Genomic DNA, 24,352 nt, shown 5'->3' with positions numbered 1-24,352 from the left:
ATTGGAAATCTTGTTCACTGTTAGGGGGGCGAAAGGGAAAAGGGTATTATATAACCTCGGGAAATAATCCTTTGCACCCATGTATCTTTAGCAATCTCTAGCCAGGCTTTCTGGTGCAGGGATAAATGACCCCCGGCTGATAAATGGTTCTAATAGGTAAAAAATATGACTATAGAAAGTTATAAAATATACATTTTTAAATTACTCATGAAAACACTAGCTAAACTCTAGAGCTAACAGAGTCCAAACGCAAAAGCAGCAAACAAGATCTGAGGTATGGTACAGGACTAGTGCGTTATGGGTAAGAGAGGAGCTCATGAGCTTTCAGTGTTCCACGAGCTGTAAAAATTGGCCAAGTTGGATCCAAGGGTCAGATTTGACCCCACCAGTTGAGGAATGAAAGAAAATGACAACATCAGATGGCTGGATCTGACATACACAGTCTGTCTCCAAGAATGGAGATGATGTGGGAAATTGAATAGTCAAGGTGGAAGGGGCTGATTCCAGTCTTTTCATTGGGAACAGAGCCAGAAGGATTCTCAGCTGAATATGTGTCCTCAAGAACTTCCTCATCATTTGGTTGATTTTCTCTTGTTTTGTCTTTATCCTTTTCTGTTTCTTTTTCCTTTTGTCTTTCCTCTTCCTTGTCTCATTTTTTTCTCAGAGGCAGGGGAAGAGGCAGATGCCTTTGGGTCCAAAGACATTTTGGACCTTGTCTGTGTGGGAAGAAGACTTTTTAAAATAAGTACTTCTTTTATTCCCTGGATGGCTCTGGTGCTAAACGCAGCTGAAATGAAGCACGAATCTTACAGTGGGAAGGCCCCAAATTGTAGACACACTGTGAGTGTGGGTCTTGACATTGTATTTTATGCCCACATGAGGAACACTTTTAAAGCCTATTGACATTAGAATAAAAAATAACAATAAAGAACTATATAAATCTTAATTACAAGTTACTTATAAACAACAAGCTTACTAAACTAACACTGTCCTGATTGAAGAACACACCCACACAACACAAACACACACACACACACACACACACACACATACACAAACAAACTATTTTAAAAATCACACTGATCTAATGTTAACAACTACCAGGAACCTATCCCTATTCTAACCTAATAATTAGTATAAAAATTCTTGAAAGGGAGGAAACATTTTTTCACTTATCTTGAAAAATGATGGACCTCTCAGTCCACACATCTGGTTCAGTGAGGTGGCAAACAAGATCTGAGGTTATTCATGCAGGAGGGGAGAAGTCAGAGCTTTCGGATCTAAAGCTTTGGTATAAAGCACTGCGGTCAGGATCCCGCTGGATCTGACAACCCACATGTTGACTCAGATGAGAAAAAGACACCATTGGATCTGACATATACACAGCTTATTATCTATAAAATTATTAAGCATCCATCTGCTTGTCCAGCACTAAATACCATTCCTCACAACTATGTTTCCATTTGGTCATTACAATTCAATGACCAAAAACTCCTCCCTGTCCACAAAGCTATCAAATTTGCTGGGCATAGTCTTTACTCATACCATGTTGCTAAGGCTTGGAACTCCCTACCTGTATCAATCAGATCAATATCATCCCGCCAGTCCTTTAAAGCTGTTCTGAAAGACTTCCTAGTCAAAATCTGGCTGTGTTCTTGCCCATCCCCAAGATAAACTATATCCATAAATATGAACAAGTACCTATTCATACCTTACACCTCCTTGCTCTCCGAACCTCTCAACCGTCCCGAATTACTCTGTTTTTACCGAGTTTTGGGGTCCCTATAATGGGGTGCCACAATTCCCGAGTGGCACCCCATTATTTCCGATTTTTTAATCTATTTTTTTAGATTTTCGTGCTTTCACAACTAACATCATCACGTGCGCGATGACGTCAGCTCCGTCAGCCTGTTGGAATTAAGCCGCACATCTGTTTGAATAACACAACACAGGATTTCTAAGCCGCGCTTGAACGCAGGAGGATTTCTGTACTTTGTAAGTCTTGGACTGGTTGGGTTAATGAATTAACTGCAGAGCTGGTGGATCTCTAAGCCGCGCTGTTACAATAACAGAATGGAGGATTAAAGTCATACTGTTAACGAATGCAGGTACCTAATTAAGCTGTTACTAATACTGTATAGATTTAATTGCAGAGCTAGGTGAATGCAGTGCAATGCACTAATGCTAGTAAGCTGTTACAGAATGGGTTTAAAGTCGGTGAATGCATTTTTAATTGCAGAGTGAGTGTGTGTGTGTGCGTTTTAACACTATACATTACTATATGCTAATATTTCATTGCTAAAATATAACACATTATTATTATCACAGGTGCAGTGAGTCAGTATCTCTTTTTGCATCATAGCTCAGGTTAGAAAAGTATAGTTACAAGCATTTTATTTATTTAAATAGTATGTCCCCCCTACATTGCTGTGAAGTGCAATTAATATGTCACAGCTTCAAATGCAACTCACCCCATGTAACAACGGCAGTCAGAGAAGTAAGGTGCTATGCTAGAAAGTATTGAGCTCTATTGTTTGGAGTTTTCTCACGGCCAACCTGTTATGAACTCTGATACAGGATTTCAATGAGAAAAACAGTACCACATCTGTGAAGTAAAGTCTTCTGTGTTTACTTTATACTAGAGTGTGCTAGTCCTGATTTAGAGGCTTCATTTTGTACTGTGAAGCTTTTCCATCTGAAACTGGTCTTGCTCATTCCTCTTGGTGAAAGTAACAGTTTCTGCTGTTGTTATTTCAGGTTTGTATTACTAGTGATTATTAGAGGTGCTACCTTTTCATTGACTGTGTTTTCTGTGGTCTGCTGTACACATGTCATTTCTGAGAATGCTACTGCTTTGCCATGCTGGGCTTTGATACAACCAACCTGCCTTGAAGTCTCTTACTGGAAAAGCAGTCTTATAACATCTGGGAAGTAAAGGTTTATGCATTCATTTTACACATTAGGTTGTGCTGGTGCTGCTTAAAGGCTCTATTTTGTGTTATGGTAATATTTTATGTATAACTGGCTTTCCTGGTTCCTCCCATGGTGACAGTATAGGCTACTGCTGGTGTTATTTTTGGTTTATACTAGCAGCTTTTACATAGCAGTGCTAATTTTTTCATTGGTCTGTATGATGTGTAGTCTGCTTTAAAATTGTTGTATTTGTGAAAGCCACCACTCTGTTGTGCTAGGATTCAGCACACCCTACCTTGCTTGAATCAGTAGCAAGTACTGATGTTGGTAACTATCCTGTTTCCTTCTATCCCTATTATCTAAAATAATGCACCTTGGTGATCACCTATATGTGTGTGTGTGTGTGAGCTTAAAGTCCCTAGCCACCATCACTTCTGAATTTATGCTTCACATTTTTGTTCTGTTCCTCATTAAAGCATTGGTTTTCAGGATTTGCGGTAAAACAAAACCTTTTATTCTAGCAATTTTATAAGTTTATAAGATCAGTATATGAAATGTATGTGTCCCTATTTTGAGGCTGTATTCCCCCATTATTGGCTTTGTTCTGTATTTTTGTGCTAAAAGGTTGAGAGCTATGGTGAGAAGTGAGAACTGAATTCACTAAATGATAGCCATTTAAGTTTGTCTTTCAGGAAACTGCTGATTTAGTATAATGGTATGTTGTTCTGACTGTAGTGCACAGGGTTCTGGCTGGGTTCAAGACTTGGCAGTGAAATGCACGGTGGTAACACAATAGTTTATGTAAGTAACTTTCCAAAATTATACAAGCAATGTTTAAAATGTGACCCTGGTTTTTGGCCTCCCCCCAATTGAAAATAAGTGCAAGAAGCTGTACAACATGCCTATGGCTTACACTACTGTGATTATATATTTATATGGGTCTACTTTCATAGACCCCAAACAACCGACAACACACCACACCGACAACTCAACCTCACCCTACCTGCACCTAACCCTAACTCACTTAACACACCCTAAAACATTCAGCCCATCACACTACCCTACACAACCTCACGAACCCTTAGTCCAACACCACCGCACACTCACATTTTCCACACCTTACCTGTCCTCCCCAATACTACATCTGTCACTTAGTAGACCCATATATATATATATATATATATATATATATATATATATATATATATATATATTGTGTGTAGAAGTAGACTGACTGTTATCATGGAAATGTTCTGAATAGGGCAGTTTTGTCCTTATTGGTGCATGCATTTGTTTCATTGCCTACTGGAAAAATGTTTAAACAATACATTTAAAATCCACTCTAACTTAAGTCTAAGAAGTGTGCTGTATTATACAAGGAATATAATTTAATAATGTCAGGAAAGTGTATCAAAGAGCACATGTATGAGACAGTATTGCTTTGTTTAGCAGATATCTTGGTGTTTGTGCATTGTGCTATACAATTTAAAAAAATAAAATCCAAATAATCATTGTAGAAGTAAAGCAGTATGCACACATTAGTGTTTATGGCAAATGAGGTGAAATAGCCAGGTAATGGGACATTGGAATGGCTGCAGGGGGACTCTGATGATATATTTTGGTTATGTTCTTCAGTTTGCGTTTGAAAGTTGGTCTCCTACAATTCCATTGGAGTGGGCGGAGTTGTGTAATTATGTATGCAAATTTTATGTTAATCAGCATACAGATTTGTAAATATTTTTCATGGGCCTTGTCCAGATTTTTGATATTTCCAGGTTGAGAGGTATGTTGCTCTCCCTTCTTCTCTCATTTCCTTACTTCAATCAGTTTCTCTTCCCTCTTTTTCTAAATATGTCATAACCCTGTTTTTTCTCTCACTTCATATCAAAATTTATGTTTGTATTATATTAATTTAACTTTAATCTGTCTTTATACATGCTAAAATTTCTCTAAACATTAAATTATTGTCATAAAAGTTCAAGCTATTCTTAATCAATGTTTTCATATTATGTATAATTTGATATAATTATTTAAACAGCAATTGTTTTTGAATTATTTTTGAAGATTGTAAAATTATTGCTCTTAAAATGTTTTTCTAATACTTTTGAATTTTTCTCCCTGGGCCTCAGCTGAAAATGAGCAGCTACCCAGCCGGACTTTTCCGGTAATCAAATGTCAATAAATAAATAAATCACTCTTCACACTTTTTAACATCTAAGATCAGGATCATATGTAATGAGTATAATATCCTACTGTCAGTCTTTTCCCTGGGATATCTCATCTGGTATATCAGGCAGTCATTTGGCTCCATTCTATTTCAACGCAGGAAAAGACTGCATCTTATTCCTTTGCAATGCCCCAGTTTAAGAAAATCAACAGGCAGTTTTGTCACTGCAGATAATGAAGGCATGAGTAGTATTTGGTCTTCTGTATGATTTCACCTGCTTTAATGCTGTATGTGACAAATTGGGATAGCTCATGAGCGTTGACATGAAAGTATGTGTTCTCTGCAAAGTATGTGTATCCCAGGGCAATATTTTTTCTCACATTTTCTTCAGCAATATCTGACATTCAGTGATCCCACAGGCTTGCATTAGTGGCAGTAAAAGTTAAGACAGCTAATCAACTAGTTCTGCAGACAGTAGTGTTCCAAAGGTGCCCATTAACGAGTGGCATCCTAGGTTATCTCTTTAACATCCATCGGGTAGTGATGGGTCATGAGCTGCACCATTTCTAGTTCTTCCAGATCTCCACATCACCAATTTTTCAGTGTAGGCTGTGAGGCAGTCACCACTTTCACTGCTGAAGTTTTAACATGCATGAGCATGGCTTCTAAGACTTTTTTTTTTTTTCATTTAAGATGACCTATGTGCACTACAAATCACACACACACACACACACACACACACACACACACACACACACACACACACACACACACACACACACACACACACACACCTACCTACAGAAAAAAAGAAAATCTTGATTATGACATAGAAGCTCCTCATTTGAGGACAGGGTGGAAGTGAATGGCCATTTTCAGTTTGCCCATCATTGACAGGTTGGTGGTTCTGGTCAGTGTCTGCATCCACAATACTCAATCAGAGGCTTGCTGGGTCCGTAATGTAGCAAAGACAAGGGACATAGGCCAAGTCTACCAAGCTGGTGATGTGGGTGGTAACACACATACACTCTAGGGAAGGGTGCAGTAAGTCTTTGTGATGCTGCAGGTGCTTCAAGTCAGCTACCAGGAGTGGGGTTAGGGCTATAAAAAAGTGCTATCATATGTAAAGATGACGGCTTCACTGCAGGCTCTCTAGGCAGATGCTTGGCAATTTAGGCGGAAGAAGAGCTACTAAGTGGGCTAAAACACCCTTGAGCTGTCAGATGGTATGCCCAGATGGTGATTCAAGAAATTCAATGGATAGACGACTGCAGAAGAAGGCTGATGGTTTCTGGACCATAGTGAAGCTATCATTTTTACCACGGCTAAATAATCTCCATTTCTGCTTGGATGACAGCTCCCATCCAGTTGGCTTTCACCTCAGTCAGTGAATATGCTGCCAAAGATGGGAAAGAAATTGGCCCAAGACTAATTGGAGAGAGGGCTGTTGTTCAGCAGGTAGGGAATCGAAAACAACCTTGAAAAAAGAAATACACACACACACACACACACACACACACACACACACACACACACACACACACACACACACATACAACTACCTGAATGGATAGGGAAAATTAGAAAATGCAACTTGATTTATTGCCTCTGGCTCCATTTCAGTCTTTCAGTCTTTGCTGACTCCTGACTGTGACAGCAAAAACTACTTAATCCGTGGATGAAACATATAAAAGGCACAGATCCTGGTGCTCAGAACATACAAAGACTAGTGAATGTTTGCCATACAAAATCCACCTGTATTCAGGATATGCTGGTTTGCTTTTGGTGGTGTGCACTCCATAGGATTGTCTTGGGATGTGTTAGGTGATGTTAGATGCTGTAACTAATGAGGAGTTTAATGGAGGTCTGCAGTGTAATACTGTTGCCTAGGTACACAAAGAAGTACAAGAACAGGGTAATTCTGGAGAGACACTAGGATAATACGCAAGTTTCAGTAATATTATACATGCAGCAAAAAGTACTAGGACTAGAATTCATGGTGAATACAAGGTAAGCAGTGGGATGATAAAGGTGTGATGGGACTAAACTTCTCATCTGAAATCTCTCTATTATACTATGATGTACTTAGCTGTTTTTATTGACACTGGTAAGACAGAAGTCATATAGCGAGGCAGCCTAGATACTGAAACTGTAATATACTATACAGAATTCATGGTCAAGCCATGACATACAAGGATGGAGCCCTGGCTGATAACCAGATGCCCTGAGTGTGGGAATGTGAAGAAGTAGCAACCATCAGCTCATGGATTCTGGGAGGGAGGGAGGGTGGGGTTAGTGATGGGATAATGCTATAATCACTCAGATAATAAAATCCCAGGAATAAGTGGGCAGCATGTGTAATGTTGCCAGGATGTTTTGGAAATGTATGAAAGGGGAATAAAAAGTTTACTAGTAAATAATTTATGCAATATATCTTATAGCAAACAAAGCTGTGAGCATGTATTAGTCAGAATGCATAATTTGCATTAAGTATAAAACATAATTTTATAAGGGATGGGGTTACAGACTGTAGCAACCTTAGGAAAGATTATCTGCTTTTTAGTGTACTGTACTTCCACAAAAAGTCTCAAAACATGATGTTGAATGGAGTCCTATTTGCCTCTGACATGTTTATTTCCAAAATTTTTGACAAATATTTCAATCCATTAATTACAGTGAATTTTGTTACAGCATATCAATGGCAGATAGGTAAGTATTAGGCTAGCTCCCCTTGTGGGCCATTTTAAGCCTAGCCAATTTAAATCAAACTATGTACCTTGCATCTGTGAAGTAAACACCATAACCATTATACAAGCCCCACAGTCTAAACTTTAAAGAAATTAAGCTTTTGCTGAATGTTGATCTGTCTGCATTTTAAAAAGCTTTGTTTTCCTCTTTGCAAGTATGGGCTAAGTTGTTTTTAATATGAAAGTATAGTATTTAAGCTATTATTTTGTGTTTACTGCAAAACTGTCATGGACCTACCCTTCCTTGCAATCACCAAAATGCTGGCTTTTCATAAATACAATCTTAAGAGGTAAACTTAGGAACCCTTAGCAATACAGCCTACAACAGAACTGTGCTTAACTTGGCATAGGAAGGTAATGCAACAATAGTTATTATTTATTTATATGTATTTGTTTACCAGGGTAGTGCATTATAACTGCATCACAAACAAGGAGACTCTTGAATTCAGATTGGGCAGGTGGCCCATCACACTTTTAGTCAAATATGTAGGGTTCTCTGCTGTCTTCTGTACTAATCTCAAGTAACAGTCTCTTTAAAGGAAGCCCTTAGCTTCATATTGAATGAAGTTCTATTTGTGTCTGAAGTGTGTTTTACTTCTTCAGAAATTTCTGATAAATATTTCAGTCCACTAGTTAAAGCATCTTTTGCTATACAACTTCTGGAGTAGTGGTCTCACCTTGATAAACGCAGTCCAAACTTGTATGAAATTAAAGACAGCACAGTGCCTTGACTTTAGTGAATTTTGATTTGTGTGTATTTTTAAATGCTTACTTGTGATATCAAATAGTTTTATAATGGTCTACTTGTTCTGAAATCTCTGGTAAATACTTCATTAGTTATATTACACTTTGTTAGCAGTAATCTCACCTTGTTAAATCCAGTCTAAGCTTAAATGAAATTAAGGCCTACACTGTTTCTTGACTTCACTGTATGCGTATTAGTTCACATTTTAGAATGCTGACACGTGATATCAGATAGTGATGGACTGCCACTTACAGTTTTGATCCCTCTTTGTACCTTTTTGCAAGTATGCAGCAGCACATCACTTAAACTGTCATTTTATGCTGTTTTATTTAAAATTATTAAGACAATTCTTTGCTTGTCACTACATACATACATACATGCTCTCCCTTGAGTGCAAGACGATTTTAGAAGAGGTGGTGGCCTTTAAACCATATCAACTCCTCTTAAGTAATATAGCCTACAAAGAGAGCAGTGCTTTGTGCTGGAGTAGTAAGATGCAACAACAAATTATGGTTGTATCTCTTAAATGGGTTCCTAAAATATGGTGAAGTATGCCATAATGGAACTCAGAAATGTGAAAGGGAAATACTGGGAATCAGAAATGCAGTTGCTCTATAATTATATGTTTTCAGCATTAATACCAAATTTCAGTGGCATGCATAGTCCAAGTACAGACATGATGATTTTTGTGTATAAGTTTTATTTACTAGCATTGCTATGGTTTTCAGCTGTGCTGGTCAGGTGAAGGCACAAATGGAGTTCCATTAATGTTACTGTTGCAAATAGGGATGTGCAATCCCTATTTATGCAGTACAGTTATGCATAAGTGGAGGTTTGCTCTTACATCAACTGTAATGTGACTGTAGAGGCAAAAACACGTTTGCATAGTCTACATATCTTCTATCAGCATACTACTTTGGAATTTTAGTTTTCAGTATTCCTATTTTCTGTATTGTAAGATTCCATGTATTATAAGGCGCTCCACCTACATGGGAACTCTTGAGGAAAGAGAATTTTGAGATGGCTGCTAGCTTAACAAACTTTTTAGTCAAACCACTACAACTCTCTGCTGTCTAGTGTAATGCACCTGAACTATTCCCTTAAATCAGTACAGTTCTTGAAAGAAGAATCCCTACTACTGTCAGTTTAACAGAATGGCAGTGTACTAGATTGTGTATTCTTAACATGCATTTATCATCTTTTTACAATATTTTTAAGCATATACAGTACATTACACTTTCACTATCTAGACATGGGACATTAAAATATATTTAAAAAGAGCAAATACATTCTACAATTTTGTTTGGCAATAATTTGAAGAAATGTACTCAAGATATTAAGGTTTTAAGAAGAAGAAAAAAATAGAAAAAAATACAACATACACACAGTAAGTCTGGGGCAGGCCACAACGAGCACCAAACTGAGACAGGAACCGGCTTTCTAGGTCAATGACAGTCTCTCCAATCTCATCATCATAAGAGGCTAAATCATAATCATAGACTGATATCTTCAAGTCTTTCTCCTGGGGGATGATGCAAGAAACTTCAAACATTCTAGAATGAAAAAGGGAAGAAAGTTAGTTATTTTGTGAAATGTTTCCATTTTATTTGTTAACAAAGAATAACCACATATATCAGCAAGGTATGGCAGCCTTTACCACACAGTGAGAGCAGAGGGAGGCTTCCAGTGTTAAAGTGGATGATTTACTGCCTGCTTCATCATCTGGCGCATTAGTGACTAGTATGTGAAAGCAGAAATACAGAATCTGAGAGTTTGTGGACAGCTTAACATCTTTAAGTCAACTCTTCACTCCTGAGGAAAACAGTTGTGTGTATCATTTGATACCAGTGCCTCAAAAATAGACTTGGGTATTAGTAGTGTACGGTAACAAATTTAAGACTTCTGTATTCTAGGAGCCCTTTGTCAAGTGCAGTAATGCAAAATATCTCAGTACCAACGTAGTGGGTAGGGTATATCAGTGAAGGCAAAACTGATACATGGAATGGCAAATTCACTCAAAACACAAGGATGAAATAGGAGGTCCCTCCAACCACACTACACTACTGGTTCTGTGCAGGATCTGTACTGCTCAGCAGGCATAACCTTATCTGGAAAGTTACTGGTAAAATATTTTTGTCTTTGGTAAGTTGGATGATCATGTTAATGGAGACAGTTCTGGAAAATGCACAGCTAAACACAAAACAGCAAACAAAAACTGAGGAAAAAGCTAACATCTCAATAAAACTTCAGTAAATATTAAATCATAGTCATATTTCTTCTTAACAATAAAGTTTTTCTTTCCTTCTCTTTCAGATGACAGGAGCTGTTCCTTCTTTCCTTCATGACAAACATTACCTGATCTGATGTCGCAACACAAAAGATGCGGGCACAGACTGTGGACATTGTTGCTTTTAGTGCATTTATTACAAACGAATGCTGGGATCCTGGTGAAAAGAAAAGGCCATAGGAATCCTGACAAAACTGTACTTAGACTCACTGAAGAAATCCATTCTCTGATCCCACGTGCCTTTTACAAGATATGTTTTTGTGTATATATGCTTTTAATGTCATTTGTTGCATGTCCTGACCCAGACTTGTATTATATTAGTTGCTTTCTTACTAATGACTTCAAGATGGCTGCACACTGATCATCAGGCTGATTTGTGCTCTTCCCAGTGGAAAAAAAAGAAGTTATGTACTTACCATAATGTTCCATGTGTGTTGTCCATCTTCACCTTTATTCTCACATATGGGTTGGATCTAATCCATCAAATCCATCTCAGCATTATGCAGAAGTTCGTGGCCTCCAACTAAGCTCTTGGGCATTCTATCCTTCTCAGAACGCACCTCTCCATTACCTCAGATCTTGTTTGCCAATAAAACAGTCTGTAGTTATACAGAAGAAGACAATTCAAAGAAACATCTCAAGTAGCAAGGAGTCTATGAAGGCATTTTTAGTGTTACTCATTCTTCCAGGAGTCTAGGAAGGGAGCTGGTGAGTAGGTTGTCAGAATAAAGGGAAAAACGGACAACACACATGGAATGTTATGGTAATTAACTTCTTTATGTGTTTTTGTCAGTCTCACCTTTATACTCACATATGGGACAGTGTCCCTAGCAACCTGAAGCTTGGGTGGCTCATGGAAGATTATTTCTCAAAACCATTGATCCAAAGGAAGCTCTACCCCTGAAGGTCAAATCCACTTTGTAATGAGTAACAAAAATCTGGGGGTTTGACCATGTGGCTGCTGCATAAATATTGTCCAAAGATTTTCTGGCCAGAAAAGCTGAAGTAGCTACAGCTCTATTAGAATGTGCTTTGACTGGTTTAGGCAATTGCTTTTTTGGGGTTTTATAAATAAAAGTGATAGAATCAAAAAGCTATTTCGACAAGGTAACTTGGGAGACTGGAAAGCATCTCCTTGTTTCAGAAAAAGAAACAAACAACTTATCCATTTTTCTGAAATCCTTTGCTCTGTGCAAATAAAAACGCTATTGTCTGAGAAAATCCAATAAGTGTTGCAGATATTCTCCTTTATTTTGGAAATGTGGGAAAAAAATGGCAGTTCAGTGGACTGGTTGAGATTAGTCTCAGAAACGATTTTGGACAGAAAGGAAGGGTTAGTTTGTAACAAAACTCTGTCTTTATGAAAAAGCAAATGAGGCTTTATAAATAATGCTTGTAATTAAGATACCCTTCTTGCTGAAGTAATAGCCATCAGGAAAAATTGTTTTCCAAGTCAATAATTTTAAATCACAATTTGCTGAAGGTTCAAAAGGTGAATGAATAATATGAGATAATACAAAATACAAATCCCAACGAGGAGAAGGACTTTTATAAGGTGGTGCCAACAATAAAATACCTTTTAAAAAGGTTTTACAAAGCTTATGTGACATGACAGAAGAGCCAGTCTCACCTAGATGATAATTGGAAATGGCAGCTAATTGAACTCTTACAGTGGCTGCAGGCAGCACCTTTGTTAAAAAGTTTCACTAGAAAATCCAGAATGCTGTGTAGCTGGGCAGTAAAGGGATCAATATTATTGTCTGCGGCCCACACTACAAACTTTTTCCACTTGCTTCTGTAAAGTTTCTGTGTGGAAGATTTATGTGAAGAAAGTAAAATGTGTCTCAGTTGAGAAGATAAGTGAGGATGCCTGGCTATTACTGGAACCAGAGCAGCCGTGCTGTCAATTTTAGATTTTTCAACTCCAGAAGAACCATTCCTTACGGATGTGAAAGTAGGTCTGGAACTGGGCCCAGAATCCATGGATCTTCCTGAAGATGAGGCCAAAGAGATAGAAATCAAATCTGTCAGGGCGAATAAGGGAAGATGAAGATGATTGTTCTCTTCAACACTGTTGCTATCTGCAATACTTTGGGAATCAAGGGGGTTGGAGGAAAATCATATAGAAGTCCCGGGGGCCAATTGTGTACCAGTGCATCCCTCTGTGACTCTGCTGGGGGGGGGGGGATTAGGGCAAAGTAGCTGCTGCATTTGTTGTTCATGGGTGATGCAAAATGACTGCAGCAAGGCTGTCCCCATTTCTGGAAAATCTTTTTTCAGAACTGCCCTGCTGAGCTTGTCCACTATCATGCTGGATTTCCCCAGAATGTACATTCCTACCAGAAAGTGATTGGAAGATATCCCCCAATGCCAGACTCTGAGGGCTTCCCAACAAAGGGGGCATAATCTGGTTCCTCCCTGTTTGCTAATGTACCAGACTACTGACATGTTGTCTGACTGGACTGCTATTGTTTCCCGAGGGAGAGAGTCTTCAAAGATTTGCAATGCTAGAAGCACTGGTCTCATCTCTAGAACATTTATATGTAGATGGTTCTCATGTGGGGAACCAGGTGCCTTGGACTGTCCTTCCCAGATAATGTCTTGCCCATCCTATCTGTGAGGTGTCTGTGGTCACCGTGGCCTGGGGCTGACTGGGTACAAACAGGCGACCTTGACTGACTTGATCAGAGTAAATCCACCAATTAATATCTTTTCTGCATATGTCAGTAATCAGAATTTTGTGAGAAAATGGTAGCTCTAGAAAGGACCATTGGGTCGACAACAACCACTGCAGGATTCACATATGAGAGCGGACTAGACGTACTAGTACTATTGAAGCTGCCATTGCCGCTAAGACTTGTAGCACTAATTTTGCAGGTGCTCTTGGTTGCGAATAAGAATTTTTACTTGATTTCTCAACAAAGCAATTCTGTCGGATGAAAGTTTTACTATCATATGTCTTGTATCTAAATGTGCTTCTATGAAAGTCAGATTTTGACGGGGTTCTAGTGCAGATTTTTCGAAATCTATGGTGATTCCTAGATGTGAGCAAAGGTTTATAGTAGATTCTGATGCCCTCATGAGTTTATGCCTGGTTGTGGTGGTTAGGAGCCAGTCATCTAGATATGGAAACACTTGTAATCCTTGACATCTCAAGTGACCCCCAACCACTGCCATGCATTTGGTGAACACTCTGAGGGCAGTGGTGAGACCAAAGGGCAGAGCTCGAAATTGGTAATGACTGGCTCCCAGCTGGAAGCGCAAATGCCTTATGGAGCATCTGACCATATTTATATGGTAGTACATATCTAGAAGGTCTATCAAGCATATCCAATCAATCATCTTTTCCTAGAAAGGGTAGAATAGACTATCAAGTGACCATTCAAAACTTGCTCTTTTTGATCAAGTTATTTAGATTGCTGAGATCCAGACTAGGTCCCCAGTTCCCTGTTTTCTTTGGCACTAAAAAGAATCTTGAGTAATGTCACTCGTCCTTCTCTAACATAGATGACAAGCAGGCTATGTATTTCCTTTAGATATTTTAATATATAGAAACATCAGGATGGATAGCAGCATCATAAAATATAAAGGAACTGGTTAACAGACAGACCTTATATACATACATGCTTACATCTCAACAGCTAACTCACAATGGCAGTCATGCTTGCACATGCTCAGTATTTATACACTTATGCAAGCCCTTGGATAGCTTCTTAAAGGTATATACACACACATTGATCTACATCCTCCCTCTTAAAAAGATTGCCATTTGTAAAAACAACATTAGAGTTATACATGCATTATTATAGACATTAGAAACAAAGCACAATGTTCATGTCCAAGTTGCTTTGTATCTGTTACAGTGTTTAGAGATGCGACCATATCTTGTAACATAACAATCTGGACCAAATTTAGTAAGAGGGAGAGTATTTGGTGAACAACTCATATCAATAACTTCTGGATTCGTCACAGGAATGGGAATATTCTCTGGAACTTCCTCTGAAAATGGAACACAGGACAACTCACTCTGAGATAAAAGAGTCTTTCTCACAGGCTATGTGTTGTGGTATAGGCTCGGACACCGGTATTGAATGCTTCTAATTCTGCCTACAGTCTGCTCCTTGTGATTCCACAATGTATAAACTCGGCTCTGGGCAAATACTCTTCATGACACCAATCCGATCATAACCTCTGGACGTCTGCATCCTTATCACTTCTCCTTCTCGTAATGGATTGAGCGGTTTGCTGGTTTTATCATAGTAGAACTTCTGGGTTAAACACTTCCTCAACAGATTGGTTTTTACTGACCTGTTGTTCTTGACACACAGAACCAGCAATTGACTACTGATTGGTCATGTGGTTCTGGTTTGTCTCAACAGAAGTCTCTGAGCAGGTGAACCAAGATGTTTATCACAAGGAACATTTCTGAGATTAAAGAAAACATCACTATTACCTCATTTTGATTTCTCTAGTAACTGTTTTGCACTTTGAACTGCACGTTCCATCAAACCATTTGACTGCGTGTACTCAGAGCTACTTGTGACATGAGTGAAGTCCCATTCCTCTGCAAATCTTTTGGACTGTTGGCTTGTAAACTGTATACCATTGTCAGAAATGACTTTGTGCGGACTACCATGTACTGCAAAATGACGCTTCATCTTAGTAATGACAGTACTGGATGCTAGGTTAGGAAGTAGGTCAATCTCAAAACAATTGGAGTAAGAGTTTATTAACACCAAATAATGTTGCCCATTCCACCCGAAGATGTCAGTGGCTACTGCCGACCAAGGTAGTTCAGGAATCTGGTTTAGCTGAAGTGGTTCCTTCTGTTGATATGGCTTTGTACTATTACGCACAGAACAAGATGAAAGTGCTCTCTGAATGTCTAGTGACATGCAAGGCCAAAATACTAGCTCTATCATCCTTCTTTTGGTAGAATCGATTCCTGAGTGACCACGATGCAAGATAATGTACTCTGGTTGCAAAGACTTTGGAACAAGTACTTTTGGGCCTTTCGTAATTATGCCTTTGTCAGACAAAAATCTCATCTCTGTATGGAAAATAAGGTTGCACTTCTTGAGGTAAACTAGATTGCTTTGATGGCCATCCTTGTTGAATAAAGTGGTTAAGCCTCTGTAAAACTGGATCTGTGGCTGTGTGATTTCACAGCTCATCAAGATGTGTGGAAGAAAAAAATTCTCACTTTCATCATTCCATGACTTCAAAATCAAGGTTCTCATTCTCATGCTGTTCTGTGTTGTTTCTGGGTGATCTGGATAATGTATCAGCAAGATAAAGAAGTTTCCCTTTCTTGTAGACAAGATTGAAATTATACTTTTGCAATCTCAGCATCATGAGTTGCATTCTGGCTGGAGCTAAATGAATATGTTTTCTCAAGATAGTGACTACAGGTTTGTGGTCTGTTTCAATGTGAATTGGTCTACCATAAACATAATTATGGAACTCTGAACATGCAAACACAATTGCCAAAAGCTCTTTCTCGATCTGGGCATACTGCATCTCAGTATGGGTAAGAGTTCTCGATGCACAGGCAACAGGATGATCCTCTTGTAAAATGACTGCACCAAGACCAAATTTTGAAGCCTCACAAGAAAGTGTAACTGGTTTGTGAACATCATAATATCTGACAGTTGGTGGACTAGCAATTCCCTGTTTCAGGACCTCAAATGCACTTTGGTGTTGCTCTAGCCAAGACCAGGATACATCTTTACATGTCAGCTCTCTAAGCGGTGCTGAAAGTTGGCTTAAGTCTGAAATGAACTTGCCTAGGTAGTTAACCATGCCAAGAAAACGTTGCAAGGCTTGAACATTGTCTGGACCTGACATCTTGAGAATGGCTGTTTGCTTTGAAGGGTTGAAGGGACTGGTCGTAGGCCTGTACTAGTAAATAAATTACCAACATAAGTAACTTCTTGTAGCCTGAATTTGCATTTCTGCAGATTGAGCTTAAGATTCACTTGCCGTGCCCTTTCCAGAACTTTTCTGAAGTTCCTGTCATGTTCAGCTTTGCCATTACCTCCTACTAGTATGCTGTCTACTACAATAGCACAAGGATACCCAGAAAAAATTTGCTTCATTGCACACTGAAAGAGTTCACTTGCAGAATTTATCCCAAATGGCATTCTCAAAAATATGTACCTGCCAAACGGAACACTGAAAGTAGTGAGCAAAGATGATTTTTTTTGTCAAGCTGAATTTGCCAAAATGAAATCCTTGCATCTAAGACAGAAAAAAAACAGTGGCATTTGGCATCAAAGCTACAACTTCTTTGACTGTGTGCATTGGATGATGAGGTCTTTTTAGTGCTTTGTTCAAATCTCATGGATCAATACATATTCTGATGTCATCTGAGCTTTTCTTATGAGCTACCACCATGGAAGATACCCACTCAGTTGGAATTGCAACTGGACAAATCACACCATTTTTTTGTAACTCGGCTTTAACTCTGTCCTGCAGGGCTACTGGAACTTTACGTGCAGGCATGATAAATGGACTGAGCTCTAGGTCTAACTTCATGGAGTACACAACAGGAAGTTTTCCTAGTTTGTCTTTGAAAAGATCAGCATAGGTAGAAAAAATGTACTGGGTGAAATTAGAGTAGTAGTTTTTTAAGGTGACTTGGCGGACTTCCTTATTAAATGAATGCAGTCCCATTTTCAAACTGTCTCTGAGCCCTAATAATGACTGGACGTGCCTCTTGACCACATAAAATAACAAGTCGTAGCATCTCCCACCAGAGTAACATGAAAGCACTACTGAGCCTGTCTGAATTTCTTCACCTCGATAAGCAAAAAGCTTCGCACACCTTGCCAAATCAAGCCTTTCACCATGACACATTCTAGCAAATGTTTCTGCTGACATAAAATTGCACTTGGAACCTGTATAAACTTTGAGCTCTGTGGGTTTCCCATTTATCTGAACAGTGCAAAATACGTCATTCTTTGCCCTTAAATCTACTGCATTAACTGTTTCTTGAAGCAGTGACACACCATCAACATAAAGAGTAGGGTTGCAGCTTTCTAATTGATCAACTCATTTCTTAAAATGTTCCCTTTTGATAAACGAATGTGGGCATTTTGATTTACAAAACTTTTTGAAATGATTCCATTTATTGCATTTGTGGCATTGCTGACTAAAAGCTAAACATTTTCCCTTTTAGATTCATGACTTCACCACAATTATGACAGTTGGCAATGAAAATGGGTTAGGGCCCATGGTTTGAGTTTGCTGACTCACTTGTATGCTTCACTGAGATTGTGCAAACTCTGGAATTTGCAGGAAAGCTCTGGGGTTTACCAGTAAAGTGCTGCAGGGGCTACAGTTTCTGCCATGTGCTTGGGCCTGTTTCTTTTAACTACGTATTACATACTATCAACATGAGCTTTATCACTGTGCCTTCTAGAGCTAGTCTCATTTGTAAGCATATTTGTGTGCCTTTCTGTGAGCTCATATATTTGACAAATCTCAATGGCCTTATTCAAAGTTAAATCAGCAAAAGCTTTCTCACAGCATCATCTTTAATACTACACACAAGTCTGTCTTTTATCAACTCATCCCTTAAATCACCAGATCTGCACATTTTAGCTTTATTTCTCAGGTCAGTTATATATGCTGCAAAAGTTTCAGCAGGCTTTTGATCCCTTGTGTAAAATAAGTGCGTTGCATTGTAACATTTGTCAGGGGGTTACACATTTCTCTAAATTCATGTTTTAAACACTATGGATCCTCCCTTGACTCAGTCGGTACAACAATATGATGGTTTCCTCCCTCTCCTGTACAGATAGCAGATGCATACACAAATGACTGTTCACTTTCTAAGGTTTCATACCCAGCTAAATTAAGCAGAATAAATGTCTTTTTATGATCATCTTTATCAGAAAATGCAGCCTGTATGAAAATGTCATACTCTTGTTCAAACACTCTCCAATTCTCAGCAATATTAGTCAAACACAAGTGCAAAGTGTTTTCGAAATCTGCCTGCCATGCCCACAAACACACTGAAAATAAGTCCCTTGTAATTATGTACAAACTGCTCTGTGAGCTTGTAATAACATTCAAATGCACAATAAACTCTTCGAAATATTGTACTTTGTGAAATATGCTCTGAAATGGTTGTATTCTGTGAAATAACTTTACTGTAATACTGCACAAACGTGAACATCTTGTATACTTTTGATAATTCGGATATCTTTGATTAATAAAAAAAAATACGGATTCACTAAGCATGTATTGAAAAATGCAGTTGTTTCCCTTTATTTTATTCTTTTATGCAAGTCAGACTTTATTTCAAACATTTTCCACAGTAATTAGAATATTTATACCAATATCATACATACTGGCTTATGCAAATATCGTTTAGAACATTCTGTATGCTGCATTTCATATTTTGCAAATAAGAAATAGTGCTGAACCAGTTTTAATATCTGAAATTTGTTTCTGACCTGTTTTGCAAAGTATACGTACAATAGGGATGATACTCCTCTATATTCCTCCAGTTCCAAGCAAGTGCCTTAAGTCATTTTAGCCATGCCAGCTCTAACGCCATGTCCTTTAGACATGGCACTTCTGGCATCATGTCGCTCGGCCTTCTCTAACATAGATGACAAGCAGGTGGAGTATTTTATTTAGATGCTTTAATACATAGAAACACATCAGGATATATAGCAGCATCATAAAATATAAACAAACTGGTCAACAGACAGACCTTATATACATACATGCTTACATCTCAACAGCTAACTACAAAATGTCAGTCAGGCTCACATGTGCTCAGTATTTATACACTTCAGCAAGCCCTTGGATAGCTTCTTAAAGGTACATACACACACACATTGATCTACAAGTAGGTTCTGAATCCTTGTTGGACCGAGGGGACTTCTTGGATGACTCTTTTGTTTAGCAACTTTTGTACTTCTGTGGTTGCTTGAACCCATTGACTGGGTGGTACATCCGTAATTATGTTTGTTTTAAGGAAGGGGGTGAATTAAGGAGATGAAATAACCTCTGGATATTATTTGAAGAATCCATTTGTTGTTTGTAATGTATAGCTAGGCCTGTGGGTGCAGAGACAGCCGACCCTCGATTGCCTCCTGAGGTGAGCAATCAGACCTCCTTTCAGGAGTGCTGAAAGGGCTTACCAAAGAGGGAATCTCTAGAGCCCTGATTCTGCCGGCCTCCCCTGCCACGCAGGTGGCGTCTTCCATTATTGTTCCCTCCTCTGCCTCTTGGGGAACTTTCACCCTGTGTGTCCTGGAAAGACTGTTGAGATTTTCTGAACCACATTTTTCACTACCTTTTTGGCCTTTGGGATAAGGTCTGGTCAGAGTGGAAAAACATACTCCCATGGCAGACAAGGTCTTGCCTTCTTGTTCACACCTGGTGAGCATTTCTTTTACTTAGGGTCCAAACACAGATGAGCCATCAAAGGGGGTTTTCACACAGGAAGACTTGAAGGGCTGCACGAAATCACAAAGTCACATCCAGGCCTGCCTCCTAATAGAGATAAAGGAGCCTGCTGCTCTACTCGCTCCATCCGCTGCATAAGAAATCAGTCTCATGGAGGAGTTAACAACAGAATTTAAAGCGGCGAACTGGGAACTGAAGAAAAGATGCACTTCCCATATCTATCCATCATCCTAGAATCTTTGTTAGGAGGATGACTAGTGAAACTGGTCCCAGAAAGTTCCTTCTTTGTCGCTGCCACCACGACCATGGCATCAACTGCAACTCCCTTAGAAAGAAGTTTTTTGTCAGGAGGTGAAGTGACATACTTATTTGGCCTTCTTGGAGTAGGATCAGTCGTGTCTGGGGTCTCCCATGCCTTCTGAGAGATTACCCAAGAGGTGGAAGTGCAGGACCCAAAAGCCTTCAGGTATACTGACTCCTCTGCTGACAGGGAGTTAAACTCCCAGCCACCTCTCTGTTTTAACATTTCTAGAATGTCTCCAAATGAGACATCCTCAGGAGGAGACCGCGGGGAACCATCAGCGTCATTGAGGTCAGTATCTGTGGTGGGGAACTCCTCTGGGGAGTCTAAATGCTTCCTCTTGCAGGTTCTCTTCTGAGGGACTTCTTCAGTGGGGTAATCTGGAGAAGTTTTGGAAGAGATAGAGGGTCTCTCTAGGGACATCCTGAGGCTTGGGATCCCGCTGTCCCTGTGGAAGGGGTGAGACAGAGGCAGAAGGCACCGTTGGGGGGGGTGGGAGGGGAGATCCTGAGAAGATAGTGCCCTTGACTGTGAAGCAGTAAAAGCTCTTCTCATGGTGTGAAATGCTCCCCGCCTGTGATCCAAGGAACTCCCAGGAGCCAATGAAAAAACTGTCAGAGCCAAGGGGTCCCTCATGATCTGAGGAGGGGAGATCCGAGACCGAAGTAGGAGCCAAGCTCGGTAGCGCCAAAGCACCGACAGGCAAGGTCTGATCTGAAGAAAAAGAGGTTGGATCCCTACCCTTGGGTCTAGGCAGACAGCTACAGCTCCCAGAGTCCTCCTGCTCCAACAGAGCAGAGGAACTCAGAGCTGAAGTTGGAGTAGAAGACAGAATAGGTCTCTAATTCAACAGGGTGACTATCTGGACTTCAGAATCTGCCTGCTCCGAACCCGAGACATAGGTCGGAGGAGGAAGAGAGGAGCAGCAGAAGGGAGTGACTTTGCTGAATCTGAAGCTCCTGGGTTCTGATTCAGCAATAATTTGGCTAAAGCCGGTGTCTTCAACAGCCTGCTAACCATCCTATCCGCATCTTCATCAGACAGACTCCTGGTGGAAAGGGAGGAGAGGTTGGTGATTTTTGAAAAACAGGCGATGGCAGCCGAGAGGATACTCTTTCTAAAGATGTGAATCTCTCCGTATAGTTCCAACTGTCAGAGCTGAAGGAACCAGAGCAATAGCTTAGAATGCTCTGAAGTTCCCCTGGATCCAAGAGTGGACTGCTCCGAAACAACCAATGGAGCAGACAACTTTAGGAATCTTCTCTGCCAGCTCAGAAGATTTTGTTGGTACTGAAGATCTTTTCTTCGGTTTGTCAAAAGTGGAACCTGATTTTAGAGGTTCCTTGCTACCTAAAATTGCTTCAGCAAAGGGGCCTTGAATCATGAACTTGTTGCGCCTTCCTAATACAGCTCTTTGATTGAAGGCATGACAAATGCTACAGGACTCCTGCAAGTGTAGCGGCCCTAAACAATAAACACACAAAGTGTATGAATCACTCAATGGCATTTTCTTACCACACTGAGTGCATTTTTTTAAACCCTAAGGCTTTATCTCCCTTATCCTTTTGAGGCATGACTGAACAAAGGAAAAACAGTACAGGCAACACCAGCAACAACAAACTGCATATATATATATATATATATATATATATATATATATATATATATATATATATCAGAAAGGCAGAAAATGAATAGAAAAGCCCTAATTAAAAAAAAATGACTCTCTAATCAATAAGCGAGTTAAAAACTTTTTGTTTTAAGCTAAAGAATCTTCTTGGGAAAAAATGCTGTATATGAAAAAGAAACATGTTAGAATACATAGGAAGGGTATAAAGATTTAACTGTCTAACATGGAAATAAAGTTTAAAAAATATAGAGACATTAAGGATATTATACAAAAAACTTTCACTTAGTCCAGAGCCAGTGAAGAATCACATCTCCAGAGAAGTGGCAAATGAGATCTGATGTAATGGAGATGTGCATTCTGGGAAGTGTAAAATGCTGAAGAGCTTAGTTAGAGGCCACAAGCTTCTGCATAAGGCCGAGACAGATCCGACGGATTGGATCCAACCCATATGTGAGAATAAAGGCAAGATTGACAACAACACTTAGAAAGTTTTGCAAGGGTGCTGTTAAGCAACTATTTTTTATAACAATTCTAGAGCACCGAAGACTTCCAAGATAGCTGTACACTGATTAACAGGTTTACTTGTTCTACCCAGTGTGAAAACAGAAACTGTTTAAAAAAGGGCCAGTGTAACTGTTCCGGTAAAAGTTCAATTACAGTAGACTCCCTCTTATCTGGTCTTGCTGGGACTGGACCTTAGGCTGGATAAGCAAATTGCTGGTTAATAAAAAAAAAGCATGGAAAATAGCATTTATAGGTTGTAAATCAGATTTAAAAATATGCATATATGTTGTACTGATTATCATTTAACTTCACTTTACCTTCTGGATGAAGTAATACAGTGTCTCTGAGTACAGTGCACTGTACTTTTTCCTAGAACTGGCAATGGAAATTTGATTCATGGAAAAAAAATCTTGATGGAAATATAGGCGGTTAAAGAGGAGTCTGGTTAAAGGAAGACTGGATAAGAGGGAATCTACTTTACTGGCTATTAATTACACTGCCTGGATGCCAGCAAAGAAAAAAGTTGGAGAACCCGGGATAAAGTCAACCAGAAAAGTAGAACAGCAAACTCTCTCTAGGGCGAGTCCTGCTGCTGTTCAGCAAAAAGCACTTTAAGTTTCAGCTTAGGTGCGTGAGATAGCGTCCACTAAATTAGATGAAAATATAAATTAAATCCATTTAGAGGTGCTTAAAATAAATGAAACACTGAAGGAATATACTGCTTCAAATAACAAAAAGCTGGAATTAATAGAAGGAGCTTTAGCTAGCTATGTAGATGAGTTGAGAGAACTGCAAAAATCAGAAGCTGAAATGAAGAAAAGGCTGGCTGAGTATGAGGCTTTAAAGAAAAGCTACTTCAAAAAATATTAAAGATGAAAGACAGAGCACAGAGAAAACCTGATATTTTCTGCTGTACCCGAGAAATTTGAAGGAATAGATTGTATTACTTCTATGAAAGTACAAATAAACAACTGGACTGGTGCTCCACAGCAAGATTTATTTGATAGGGCACAGTGTGTGCATGTTCCAAACCTGGGCATTAGAAAGCAACCAATACCTACACTAATACAGATGCAATCCTGTCATAATTGTGACAGAAGGGAAAACTATTAAAAAAGTGGAGACAGTATAGTGTTTGTGGAAAATTATTATTAATTGTACATAAGGCAGAAGAGAAGCAAATGCATTCCACCAATCAGGTAACGCCAAAAGACAAGAATGAGATTCAAGCTGCTGTATCCAGCTGTCTTCAGAATATTTTTTCATGGAGGAACAAAGACATTTTTTGATACACAGCAGGCTAAGGAAGAAATAAAAAAGTTTATCCAGTGAACAGTGAACCAGCAAGCAAAAGGAGACTCTGCTTCTCATTCTTCTGACAACAAAGCTCACAGAGATATTTTGTCGGTGAAACCTTTTCCAGTGTTCCAATGGAAAATGCCTGAAAGAGAAAAAGGCACAGGAGCTGACTAGAAAAATAAGGAGTACATTGGACTTGAACCAGAGTCTGGTGATGGGAGATGGAGTTAATTTGGAAGATGACCAGTGACACCAAATTTAATGAATAAATGGTAGGCTATAAAGTATCACTCACATCTCTGCCATATTGCTTTGCAAGAAAAAGTGGCTGAG

At 39.2% G+C, this 24,352-nt stretch overlaps 1 protein-coding gene across 1 annotated transcript in view; it reads right to left on the bottom strand.

Moving 5' to 3' along the window:
• The window catches only part of LOC122810691 (myoferlin-like), a 1,883,765-nt gene that overhangs the window by 711,410 nt on the left and 1,148,003 nt on the right, over positions 1–24,352 (bottom strand). Inside the window, 1 exon segment of the mRNA XM_044082260.1 lies at positions 9,955–10,125. Coding sequence (XP_043938195.1) covers positions 9,955–10,125 — 171 coding nt within the window.

This window comes from Protopterus annectens, chromosome 9.part0 (genome assembly GCF_019279795.1).
Source record: "Protopterus annectens isolate FY-2018-M chromosome 9.part0, PAN1.0, whole genome shotgun sequence".
Taxonomy (NCBI): domain Eukaryota; kingdom Metazoa; phylum Chordata; order Ceratodontiformes; family Protopteridae; genus Protopterus; species Protopterus annectens.
This window is presented reverse-complemented; position numbering and strand designations above follow the sequence as displayed.